General features: G+C 38.1%; 1 protein-coding gene across 1 annotated transcript in view; it reads left to right on the top strand.

The window, feature by feature from the left end:
• LOC149791179 (uncharacterized) overlaps positions 1–14,458 on the top strand; it is a 41,173-nt gene that overhangs the window by 14,069 nt on the left and 12,646 nt on the right. The window contains exons 2-4 of the mRNA XM_089969150.1: positions 8,180–8,255; positions 9,000–9,396; positions 10,512–10,792. Coding sequence (XP_089825276.1) covers positions 8,180–8,255; positions 9,000–9,396; positions 10,512–10,792 — 754 coding nt within the window. The remainder of the gene's footprint in view (positions 1–8,179; positions 8,256–8,999; positions 9,397–10,511; positions 10,793–14,458) is intronic.

The following is a 14,458-nucleotide window of genomic DNA, read 5'->3' as shown; positions in this document are numbered from 1 at the left end:
TTTCTACTTTCAACACTTTGGCGTGTCCAAAATCGAAGTCAGTCGCGATGGCAAGACCTTGTGTTCCCGACCTTTCGAACCTGACTTTAAAAAGAAGAATTACTTGAGATCGTACTTGTCCTTGTACGAAGCCACCGGACAGTTAGGAACCAATACCAGTCACGGTATTACGTACGAGGATTATGCAGGAGGCTACGCTTTGTGGGCTTTCGATTTCACTCCAGACCAAGGCAGCGACGAGGGACATTTCCACCCTATAAAATCCGGCCAGATTCGTGTGAAAATTCAGTTTAAAGACCGAGACCCTGATGAAACGGTGAACGTCATCTTGTATGCAGAATTCGATAATACCATAGAAATCAACAGTTTGAGAGAAGTCATCCTAGATTACTAGAAACCATGGAAGACTGTTATCCCTCTTTACCTAGTGGAGAAACTTTTAGTGTTGCATTGTTGTTAAAAAATGTTAGAGTTGTTGTTGTTTAGTGTTAAGTGATTTTTGAATAAAAAATGTTGTGTTTTGAAAAAATTGTTTGATGTTATATTGTTGGATTATTGTTAAAAATGTTAGAGTTGTTGTTTAGTGTTAAGTGATTTTTGAATAAAAAATGTTGTGTTTTGAAAAAAATGCCTTTGTCTTTTGTTTAGCTATAAGAATGTTGGATTGATGCTCTTTCATTTCTTACTATCCCTCTCATGACACTCACTAAACGTTGCGACTCAAAAACCGTGTGGGGGATGTTTTCCTTCACGTCCGCGCTTTGACTGTAAGAACCGGGTTGTTTCCAGTCTAACCATCCATTGTCGACTCATCCTCCTAAGAAGATGTGCTCCAAACTAGCTAAACTCAACGAAGCCTACGTGAATTTGCATAGGGTCAGACACAGTCTAATACCGAAGCCAGAAGAAATAGAGAATGTGAGAATGTTAAAAATCACTGAAGACCTGATAGAAGAGCTCTTCAGAGAAGAAATGAACAGGGAAAAAGAAGAATGGACATAGAAGTACAGACTTCAGAGACAGCAGCAACAACAACAACAAGAGCAGCAGCAGCAACCTGAAGCTGACAGAGGCTTTGTCGATTGTCGTATCGACACCAAAGAGTTCTTCTTCTCTTTCCGAAGAAGCAGACCTATCGCCAGAAAGTCTATCCTCAGAGGACATCGCATTCTTAGAAACTAAAAAGAATGCCATAGCAAACAAAAAAAAACAGCCCTTTTCAGGGCTACCCAATACTCTAGAAAAGAAATAACAATCGATTTGCCAATGTGTGTAGGTAGAGTAGTGTGAAAATAAACACTAACTCTTTATTGATAGTGAGAGTGTATGTGTTTGTGTGTTTGTGTTTGTAAGTGGTTAAGTAAGTTGGTATGGACAGTAGATTAAAATGATGTCTTTTTTTTGGTGTTTGAGGTGTAAATTTGGGGTTAGATTGGATTGCTTTGCGTATGTGGATAGTCTATTGAAGTGATTTATAAAAAATTTTAAAATAGTGATGGGTAGCATAAAAGTGAGTGAGTGTTTCTTTTAGGTCCGCGCGTTGTTGTTTTTTGGTCATGATGTAGGTAAGATCAATTTTATGTTTTTAGGGGATGTTTTCCTTCACGTCCGCGCTTTCACTATAAATTGAAACTCGTTCGGCAGTCCAGCTACCCTTGTTGATTGATCAACACCAAAAATGAACACGAGACTGGAGAAACTGTTGGAACTTCATGTGCATCTGGAATACGCCAGGCGCATATTAAATGAACTGGCCGCGGAAGCCATTGTGGAGGAGGGAAGGATAAGAGAGGAGGAGGAAAGAAGAATCAAAGAAGAGGAGGAGAGAAGATATAAAGAAGAAGAGGAAAGAAGATACAAAGAGGAGAGAAGATACAAAGAAGAGGAGGAGGAGGAAAAGGAGAGAAGAAGAAGAAATTTCAGAATCCCAGAGAGCGAAAATTGGGATTCTGAAGCGACATATCCTGCCTCTGCTCTCTCCCCCAAAAAGGTAAAAAGTAACTGGGGGACAAGATGTGTATGTGGCGCCAGGCCTGGAAGGTGCCACCATTAACCAGGTGTCCATGAAGTTCCAAAAAAAACAGCCCTTTTCAGGGCTACCCAATACTCTAGAAAAGAAATAACTATCGATTTGCCAATGTGTGTAGGTAGAGTAGTGTGATTATAAACACTAACTCTTTTTTAAGATAGTGTGAGGGTATGTGTTTGTGTGTTGGTGCTTGTAAGAGCTAAGGTATGTTTGTGGGAATAGTAGATTATGGGTTTCTTTATTGTTTCTTAGCGTAGGTGAAGAGTATAGTTAGGGTTCTGTAAGCGCTCACGTACGATTGTGTGGATAGTAGATTATGGATTAGTTTATTGTTCTTAGCTTATGTGGAGAGTATAGTTTGGGTTTTGTAACCGCTCACGTACGATTGTGAGGATAGTAGATTATGGATTTGTTTGTTGTTTCTTAGCGTATGTGTTTGTGTGTTTGTGTTTGTGTGTTTGTGTTTGTGTTTGTACCCGCTCACGTACGATTGTGTGAATAGTAGATTATGGATTTGTTTATTGTTCTTAGCGTATGTGAAGAGTATAGTTTGGGTTTTGTAAGCGCTCACGTACGATTGTGAGGATAGTAGATTATGGATTTGTTTGTTGTTTCTTAGCGTATGTGGAGAGTATACTTTGGGTTTTTATTATATGAAATGAGAAAGTATAGTTTGGGTTTTATTATATGAAATGAAAAAGTAGGGGGATGTTTTCCTTCACGTTCGGGCGTTGTTTGGTCATGATCTAGGTAAGATCAATTTTACGTTTTAGGGGGATGTTTTCCTTCACGTACGCGCTTTAGGTATAAGAACCCACAGTATTCGTCGTTCAAACCATTCTGCAAAGAATAAAAAAAGAAGATGGCTTCTAACCAAATGGACAAAATACAAACATTACAAGACGTTTTAGACAACTTAGGAATGATGGAGCAGATGTTAATAAGACTGGTTGAAGACCATTATTCCTATAGTCCCCATCGTGTAAAGATGGAAATTAATAACTTAAAAAAGGTAAAGGACAAGATTAGTGGTGTCATGAAAGAGATAAAGGAGGAGAAGGAGGATGAAGAGGAAAGAATAAGAATAAGCAAATGGAACGAAAAGATTGAAAAAGAAGAAGAAAATAAGAAGAGGAAGAAAGAAGAGGAGGAAGAGAAGAAGAAGAAAGAAGAGCAGGAGAAAAAGAAAGAGAAGAAGAGAAAGAGTGTTGGAGATAAAATAAGAAGTTGGTGGAGAAAAAGAAGAAATTAGAAGCAGAAGAAGAAGAAAACCCAAAGGCCCTTTTCAGGGCCAGCCATATTTCTCGAAAAGAGATAGCCTTTCCATTGCCTACCCTTTTTTAAATTTAAATTTAAATTTAAATTTTAAAAAAAAATCCCATATTCAATTCCCCTTGTCCCTAGACAAACCCAAACTCTATTCCTATGTTAATTTCCCTTTGTCGCTAGACAGACCCACACTATAGTTCCATGTTAAATTCCCCTTGTCGCTAGAGTGACCCACGATTTATTCCCAAGTTAATTTCCCTTGTCGCCAGATTGTCCCACGATTTTTCTCCATGTTAATTTTCCCTTGTCGCCAGATTGTCCCAGGGGTGTTTGTAATGCTAATTCCCATTGTCGCTAGGGTATCCCCATTTACTACTCACCAGTTATACTGGCCGCCATGTATAGCCTATCTTGTGCTGAAAAATGGCGTTAAACCCTAGAACAACAACAACAACCTAATACGGATACTTAAAAGGACATGGAATATAATGCTACCTAACAGGGATAACTAACAAGACAGGGAGTATAATGTTACCTAACACGGATACTGAAAAAAGACATGAACTATATAGTTACCTAACATTGATACTGAAAAAAACACAGGGACTATATAGTTACCTAACAACAATACTTAAAAGACATGGACTAAATAGTTACCTAACCTGGATACTTAAAAAGACATGGACTATATAGTTACCTAACATGGAGACTTAAAAAGACATGGACTATATAATTACCTAACATGGAGACTTAAAAAGACATGGACTATTTAGCTACCTAACACGGATACATAATAAGATATGGACAATATAGTTACCTAACCTGGATACTTAAAAAGACATGGACTATATAGTTACCTAACATGGATACTTAAAAAGACATCGACAATATAGTTACTTAACCTGGATACTTAAAAAGACATGGACTATATAGTTACCTAACATGGATACTTAGAAAGACATGAACAATATAGTTAGGTAACATGGATTCTTAAAAATATATGGACTATATAGTTACCTAACATAGATACTTAAAAAGACATGGGCTATATAGTTACCTAACATGGATACTTAAAAAGACATGGACCATATAGTTAGATAACATGGATACTTAAAAAGACATGGACTATATAGTTACCTAACATGGATACTTTAAAAGACATGGACAATATAGTTACCTAACCTGGATACTTAAAAAGACATGGACTATATAGTTACCTAACATGGGTGCTTAAAAAGACATGGACAATATAGTTTGGTAACATGGATACTTAAAAAGACATGGACTATATAGTTACCTGACATAGATACTTAAAAAGACATGGACAATGTAGTTACCTAACACGGATACTGAAAAAAGACATGGATTATATAGTCACCTAACATGGATACTTAAAAAGACATGGGCTATATAGTTACCTAACATGGATTCTTAAAAAGACATGGACTATATAGTTACCTAACATGGATACTTGAAAAGACATGGACAATATAATTACCTAACCTGGATACTTAAAAAGACATGGACTATATAGTTACCTAACATGGATACTTAAAAAGACATGGACAACATAATTACCTAACCTGGATACTTAAAAAGACATGGACTATATAGTTACTTAACATGGATACTTAAAAGACATGGACAATATAGTTAGATAACACGGATTCTTAAAAAGACATGGACCATATAGTTACCTAACACGGATACTTAAAAAGACATGGACCATATAGTTAGATAACATGGATACTTAAAAAGACATGGAATATATAGTTACCTAACATGGATACTTAAAAAGACATGGACCATATAGTTACCTAACACGGATACTTAAAAAGACATGGACCATATAGTTAGATAACATGGATACTTGAAAAGACATGGAATATATAGTTACCTAACATGGAATCTTAAAAATACATGGATTATATAGTTACCTAACATAGGTATTTCAAAAGACATAGACTATATAGCTCAATGGCACGAGAACTCATAATATTTAAAGGCAGCAGATATGTATTTGACTTCTTCAAAACAAATACACTTTGATAATAAACTAGTGGATGGAAATAATTCTTCTTTCAGTGACAATAATTACTTGACATATGGATGTAAGCTGCAGTTCAGCTCTTATGATGGGACCCTATAGTCCTTTAAAACATGTTTGGTTTTCATTTACAAATCATGCATGAATGTTAAAGTAAAACCCTTCCAATGGGACTATATAGATCTTTATAACATGTTTGGATTTCACTTACAAATCATGTATGAATATTAAAGCACAACCCATCCAATGCTTACAAGTACACTTTTATGTCAATTTAAGGTTTTTCTTTACAACTGAAATATTTAAATTCCATCTCCGCTCTTCGAATGGGACCATACACACATGTAACTTTAGATTTCCATTACAACTCTTGAATATTTTGCAACACCACTTCCAACTACTTTCATTCCAGTCGACCTTCCGGACATGTTTGCAAATTTCTTCCCTGACAAAATACAAACCATTAGAGATAAGCTTGACACCACAATTTCAATTGACTCGTCGTCACCATACAGTTGGGATACAGAATTTGAGTGGCAACCATTAGCAGCATTTGAACCTGTCTCTATGGATTTCGTACGTACAATCGTGATGAAGAGTGCACCAAAGTCACGTGAACTTGATCCAATTCCAACATCACTGCTGCTTGAGTGCTTAGATCCAGTATTGCCTTCACTAACTGATGTTATTAATACCTCTCTCTCATCCGTGGAATTCCCATCATTTTTCAAAACTGCCATTGTAAAGCCTCTGCTGAAGAAACCAACACTAGACCATAACGATTTAAAGAACCACCGCCCAGTTTCTAATCTCCCATTCATATAAAAAATCTTAGAAAAGTTTGTTCTATCATAGCTTGTATCTCATCTAAATTCAAACAGTCTTTTTAGCAATGTACAATCTGCATATCGCCCTTGCCACAGTACCGAAACTACTGTTCTAAAAGTAGTTAATGACATTCTCTCTGCGTTGGATAGCGGAAAGATTACAGTCCTCACCCTCCTGGATTTGTCTACAGCATTTGACACAATATACCATGATATATTACTTCACCGTCTCCAGCATGTATTTTGGCATTGATGATACAGCCTTACTGTGGTTCAAGTCCTACCTGGTCAACAGGACACAAATTGTATCTGCAAATGGAATTACACTCCAGCCCAGTTGATCTTTGTTGTGGTGTTCTACAGAGGTCTGTTCTTGGACCTGTTCTCTTTATTCTGTACACTCAGTCGCTCTCAAGAGTCATATATCATCCAGTGTCTCACGAATTGGACGCTGATGACACCCACATGTACAAATCTAGCCACCCAACTGAAGTTGATGCTACCATTCAAGGTGTAGAGAGCTGCATTTATGGTGTGAAATCATGGATGACATGTAACAAGCTGCAGAGGAATGATGATAAAACTGAAGTCATTCTGATCACAACACAAAGACTTTCTCATTCACATCCTTTACCTCAAACAATAAATATCAGCAACGCCAACATTAAATTCATACAATCAGTACGAAACCTAGGTGTTACTCTGGACAGTACTCTCACATTGCACCAACATGTCATGAACATATGCAAGGCTGCATATCTTGAGCTGAGACGCATCAGATCAATTCGCAAATATCTTTCAGTTGACGCCACTAAAACACTTGTGTGTGCATTAGTACTTTCAAGACTGGACTATTGTAACTCAATTCTGTCTGGTTCATCTCAATATCTACTCCAGAAACTTCAAAAAGTTCAAAAAACAGCTGCTCAGATCATACTTAGAATACCACGATCAGAGCACACCTCCACGCTGCTCTGTACCCTACGCTGGCTATCCATTCAATCCAGAATCAAACACAAAATTTGTTCTCTTTGCTACGTTTCACTGTCGGACTCTAGTCCAACATACCTATCCGACCTTACCCATGTGTACACACAAGCAAGATACTTACGCTCCTCTTCTAACAATCGTATACTCATTATTCCCACTATGAAAAAAGTCACATGGACAACGTTATTTTGCATACCAGGGCCCAGCAACGTGGAATAAACTGCCCACTGAACACAAAGATACAGTGATCACATTCAAGAGGGCTCTTAAAACTCACTTATTTCGACTGCAAGAACAAACTTAAAGACCTAATAATGTTTCCTACCTGAAATATTTTCAGCATGTTTTTTATTTTTTAATGTTTTTCTAATTTCATGGTGTTTGTTTTATGTAATAATATTATTATATGTTTTTTATCTGATAAATATTGTCTTATGTTGTAAAGCGATTAGAGCTTCTAAAGAATAGGCGCTATACAAAGTCCTCATTATTATTATGATTATTATTTATCACGCTATCATGAAGGCCCTAGTGGAAGCTTGATCGTTGATGTGAAAACTAAAGTAGTAGTAGTAGTAGTAGTAGTAGTAGTAGTAGTAAAATGGCATTGACAATTACGATGGAGTCTTCAAGAGTCATGTAAATAATAGATGTATCAACGGTGTATGGTCAAGGTCTCTATTGTGTGGGTTTCCAAGGCTCCAGTTCCATACTAAGAAATATGTCAATTCTTCTAAATTCTTATCACAATGGCTGAAAATCGTTTGCACAACTAGTCTGAAAATGTATTGTGTGTACAACCATTACTTTTCTTGACGGTAGATATACGTTATTAATGTCTGATCTTTTTTCCTCTCAAAACGATATATATGTGTGTGTGTGTGTGTGTGTGTGTGTGTGTGTGTATGTGTGTGTGTGTGTGTCTTAATGTGTGGCTCAGGAACTAATCGCCGTTTTTCAATAACTAGAAGTAACAATTCATACATGTGGATCAAACTAAAAGTGGACTAATTTCAGATGGCCGCTATTAGAATTGTACTATTTGTATGGGTGCTTGCAGTTTTCCCTGTGAACCATGGACAACATATCCAACGTAAGCAATGCAAAACAGTAATTTACTTATAACTGCGCCAACTTTCCTATAAATCTCGTGCAGTGGAAACAATAGCAAATAACAATTACAATCGGCTTTGTTGAAAATGTATGTGTTGCCATACCAATAATGTTACAAGCAATATAAAAACTGTGTGGCAATCGGAATCATGATTTGACATCTTTTAGGCGTGACATACATTGTTTACTGTCAAAAGCTAAGTAAATGACCTTTATGATTTCGTGCAAACAAACATCTTCCATCTAAGTCTATCAGGCAATAGGAATTGGCAGTATATTAAGTGTATAAACGTTTTACAATAATTGGAAAACATACGATTCCAAATTTGCCACGTTTTCAAGTATGTATAAAATTTAGGTATTTGTCTTTTTGTTCATTTAGGAAATAAATCCAGATTGATAAAAAAAAACATTATCGTTGTAGTAGAATGAAAGAAATAAAGCAAAACAATTATGTCTGTTTATATTCTTTTGAACTGTGGTCTTGATCACTTGTAATGCATGATATTACTGCTCATCCACGTTTTACGGTGTGCAATCTTTTACTTGGCACACTTGAAAAGCCTCGGAAAAGACCAAGCCTTCTGGAAAACGTGCCATAACACGAGGACATATTGCGAATTCGAATGCAATATCTATACCTAAATATGTACAGCTGGAAGTGTCTTTTATGTTGCATGTTTCACTTTCCTAACGTACGAACTGATTAATCTCTTCTCTTCAGACTCATGCGAGGACATCTACAAAAATAACATACAGAGCCAAAATGGAGTGTACACAATCTACAACCGTATTAACCAACCTTACCAGGTTTACTGTGAATTCCACAAAGCATATGGTTATACCTTTGTTGCGGCCAACACATCTGTACCGGTCAATATGGATGACCTCCACACTAGTTCTGACCACGTGTTGGTGCGATTTCTCCGTAACAACCACGCTCAAACTCAGACGAAAGTAGAACAAATCTCTGCATTCAAGAGTCGATACCAACTATCACTTCAGTACTCCAAAAATGATGGGTATGCCACACCATTAAATGCAAACCTCGGACCGTATCTGTACCTTGGATTTCTTCCGACGTCAGAAGCATTACACACAGGTGGAACTCAAGGCTACAGGTATCATTAAATTTCTTAACATAGTTCATTCATGGTCTGATTGAAGACGCAGTGACACGTTTGCCTTCATTTTACTTAGCTCTTACTAATACTGGTAATGTGAATCTCCCGTATTCTTCAGTTGATAGAAAATGTACGAAATCGTGTTAGAATTTCTTCATGAAAGTAAAGTCTTTAGAAATTTAGGATGAACAAGATCATTTAAATTTAAGCCTGGTTTACTGCTCTAATTTCGGATCATTCGGTGCACGGAAGGAATATACCAGAACGCCATTTATTTAGATTAGTTCAAATTCCAATTCCATGAAAACTGCGAAGGGGTACATTTGAAGACTATACACGTATGCTGCAGAGGCGTGTATCAAGCCTAATTCGCTTGACTGTAATAATCTCTTCACTAACAGCATACAAAAAAAAAAAAAAAGAATGTCATAATTTGTGTGAATTTATTTTCTCAAAGTAATAATGACGGACTATGGAAACGCTTCAGGTACTTAATGTATGCCACTTGGATAGTGTTGTTATTCATGTCAATACGTCATGTAGTATATTAGACATACTATAAAGAGACTATCAAGCATGTTCAAGAAAGATAGAGGTACCTTTAATTACTATTTCAATGTGTGATTAAGCAAAGAGGTCAAACAAAACATGTTCATCAACACATTAAAGTTTAAGCCGAATTCAGCCTGCGGTTGCGACTGGGTCTTAAAAGTTGTGGTCAGAAAGCTGGAGAAAAAGGTAAACAGGTGGTGGATGTGTATAATGAACTAATTTGAAGAGGTGGTGTGTTGCTCAAATTTTAGCAATAGGACCTCACCCTGATCATTGCCTTTACCGGTGAATCAAGAATAGGGTCCTGTTTAGCTCATTGCTAACCTGCTAGGTAGGGGAGGTTATGGGGTAAAATCTAATTCTTGCTCTGTGCTACGCCGGAAAAAGAAACAATAAGTGCATCACAAGCTCTAGCCCATACTGTCTGAAAAGTATTTAGACTAGTGACTTGGCATTGAAACCGTTACAAGACGAATTAGAAAGAAACCTATAAAATTTCAAATCTTGCCTAAACATAGAGGATATGATGTATATTTATTTAGTTTTGTGATTCATTAAAGGGCCAATGGTGTAGATTACACATTCTCTAATTGTGACGGAATGCCGAACAGCTACCTTGCTTTCGTATTCAATCCGAACAACAGACCACACAACGATTACCACAAAACCTGTTGTAATACTCCACTGATGCATCAGATCGTAGATACATCAACGCCGGCGACATACAACATCCCGGAGTATTTCTACTCGTACTTTGAAATGCACATGGGAGGATGCGGTGGGTACGGTGTTCCAGAAGAATTTGTAAATACTAGAGCAGCCGCTCTGGGAATGCGTTTTGGTAATCTCTCTGTCTCTCTGTATTCCTCTCTCTCTTTCTCTTATCGTGTTGCTCTTTGCTGTCACTTTTTTACATTACTGTGCCTTTTTCCTAGTGTTTGTGTCCCATAAAAGTTAGAAACTCTGCCGTGGCACTTATGAAAATATAACATTGCGCTTGGGTAACTATGGACTCTGTGGAATTTATCATTAGCGTTTGTGTCACGGTGGAGTCAAAGGGATTTTAATACTAGCGTCGAGTCACTATGCAGTCTATGGGAAGGTAAAATTATCGTTTTGGTCATCCTGAGGTATATGAGAACTGAACATTCGCATTATGTGTGTGTGTGTGTGTGTGTGTGTGTATATGTGTGTGTGTGTGTGTGTGTGGCTTGGGTTTTTAACGTAGCTTTAACAATTTTCAGTCATATCTTTACAATGTCTGCAGTGTGACAGTTTATAGTGATGTCTAGCACTGGGGCATCATGCCGCAGACATGTATCATGATGTCCCATCCAGTCACATTATCCTGACCCCAGGCCCACCAGTCCTAGCACTAACCTCTTAATGCTGAGCACCAAGCGAGGCAGCTGTTAGTACCATTTTTGTAAGTCTTTGGCATTATGACCGCTATGATTGCCCATGGGAATTTAAAACAACGTTTGGGTAACTATGTTTTTTCTCTTCTAGAATTTAGCATCATATCAAGGACTGTATGGCACCCGAAGTAAATTTATTTGCAATTAGGGCGGTATAGTAACATATGGAACTTTAACTCAGTACGTTGGAGTAGTATGAAAGTATAAGTTGTGCATTTTTTGTTTAATGCGTCCAGATTGACAATGGTCCAGGAACACAAATCCACACACGATACATAACTGCTGATCACTTTTAATTTTGTCCGCAAGGGTGCACAAACCAAATCCAAAATCCAAACACTAAAAACCAAATCTAGACACCAAATTCACAAATACTGAAAACAAAACCCAAACCCAAGCACAGAAACCAAAACAAAACACAGCCCCAAATCCAAAATTTAAAAAAAAAATCAAAATCGAAAAACCAAGCAAACAGCGAAAAGAAATAAAAAATAAATAAATATAAAATCCCAAAACCAAGCACAATGTCCACAAAACATGATATTAACAACGACAGGCAAATACCCAATGCAGTACATAAAGCAATACACTAGCAATGTCAGACAAAGACAATTCAATACACTAGCAATGTCAGACAAAGACAATTTAATACAACAACAATGGCAGACAAAGACAATTCAGTACAATAACAATGGCAGACAAAGACAATTCAATACAATAACAATGGCAGACAAGGACACCAGACAATACACTAGCAACGGCAGACAAGGACACCAGACAATACACTAGCAACCGCAGACAAGGACGCCAGACAATACACTAGCAATGGCAGACAAGGACACCAGACAACACACTAACAACGGCAGACAAGGACACCAGACAACACACTAGCAACGGCAGACAAGGACACCAGACAATACACTAGCAACGGCAGACAAGGACACCAGACAATACACTAGCAACGGCAGACAAGGACACCAGACAATACACTAGCAAAGGCAGACAAGGACACCAGACAATACACTAGCAACGGCAGGCAAGGACACCAGACAATACACTAGCAACAGCAGGCAAAGACACGCAAAAAGCAAACCCGAACACACAAAAATAATCACAAAACAAACAAAAACACCCAAAATAAGTCCAAAGACAATGAAGCAAACACAGCCTAAAACCATAAAAGCAAACAATGAAAACCCCCATATGGTATAAATACGTTAGCCTGTATAAAGAAAATGGAAAACAATGTTGTTCCAAAATGTGAGGCAAGCATAAGAACCACAAATGTACTAAAAATAGCACAATAGATGCTTACGTCCCAACAATATATGCAATGTTCTAAAGTAGGGACCTTCGTGTGCGAACATCGGTAGCACTACATATACTCCAAGAAAACGCACACGAAAGCAATCTGATACCAGACACAGATACATTGTTGGATACCTTTGCAACAACGATATTGTATGAACGAAATGCAGCGCAATTGTTGCCGATATACATGGTGCGCTGCAGAAAACCTTTGCGGCAAACCGCAATGTCGACCAAAATGTCTGTATTTTGCACACAGCTGGTCTTGGTAGCTACAGAGGTATACTATGATCAACAATGGAGCAGAGAGAATCCGATACAAATAAACGAGCTCGATTTGTGGGAGTCGCAAAACAATCCAGATTCGAATACACATGTTGTTATTGTATTTGTGGTATAAGTGAATGTGTCCGAGATCCCCATGGAATAGTTGCAGGTGTATTTTATAGACTTCGATGAACGACTAATCGTCAATGGATATGGACTCGACTCCATCAATTACACACGCGATTTTTCTAGGGTTCTCGACATACCGTGTTTTATACAATGCTATTCGGCCAAGGGTTTTGAATGCAGAATTCTTATACGATGCCGCAGGCACAATTCTGGACAATACAAACAGCGTTGGAGAACACACTTTTTCGAATCTATCGCAAGCCACTGAAGGATACAAACTACGATGCAAACTGTACAAAAATATCTTTTCCAATTTCGAGGTCAGGGATATTCGCTAATCGTTCGGTGGCCATCTAACAGACTACACCGACTGTCCAAAGGTACACTTGCGAGAAACGTTTTGCACCCGGATGTACAAGCACAAGGATGCACACGTACATAAGTAGCGCTGTGTGCATGTCGACAAGATATCGAGCTCGATTCTGAAACTGCAGATATCATTTTCGGCGAAGTATTGCAATTGGTATCTCCTCACGGACAAAAACTATCTGCTGTACAGCCTCCATCGCAACAGTGGACAAATCCCGCCAACACGTTGTATTGTTGCGTGGAGCTAGCCGATCGTCCCAGCGGCACAATCTCCATAGTCTGGTACGTGCATAGAGAAAGCAACTGTGTGTCGGAAATACGCATATGACCTTCAAAAGCGAATGTCGAAAACGATAGAAAATGGGAACGGGTGGTGGTATGGGAAATTTCTGAATTTGAATGTCGTTGATGTCTTATCTACAGAGCAGACATACTTCCAGGGGACGAAAATATTATTTAGTTGGAACCACTGCGATGCTACACAAAAGACCAGGAAGCGAAAACAGTGGCCGCTTACAAGATCCAGTACAAATACACAACTCTCCAAACCCATCGATGTTCCGTCTAGATTCCACATATGTATATTGGACTTCGTGTGTTCCAAAGAGCCCTGATATTAATTTAGAACAAGCAGTCTGGCTTCTTGAGGAAACTGCAACCGATCGATGTATTTTCTTGCGGTCTACAAAAGACAGAAACTACCGGTTGTTGGAGATTGCAGATGCAAGAACGTTGTAACTGTGGTGACATGAGACGTCAGAAAGACTTGCACAGTCCCAATTACAAAGAAGAGAGATAGAGGACATATCCTGGATGCTCACAAAGATACTAAATTGTGGCCAAACGTGATCCATAGATGGTCCATGCTGCATTGTCGAAGAAAAAAACAGAAAAAATGGAAACATCCTTTAAACAACCAAACCCATTCCACTGCTAGGATTTCGACGCTAAAAGGACTATAGTACGGCTGCATCGAAACCCATTTTCGATGCACTAACAGACTGCATGTGGTCCAT

The sequence above is a fragment of the Sinohyriopsis cumingii genome, chromosome 9, assembly GCF_028554795.1.
Source record: "Sinohyriopsis cumingii isolate HCF-2022 chromosome 9, ASM2855479v2, whole genome shotgun sequence".
NCBI lineage: Eukaryota > Metazoa > Mollusca > Bivalvia > Unionida > Unionidae > Sinohyriopsis > Sinohyriopsis cumingii.
The sequence above is the reverse complement of the archived record's forward strand: the minus strand, read 5'-3'. Positions and strand labels throughout refer to the sequence as shown.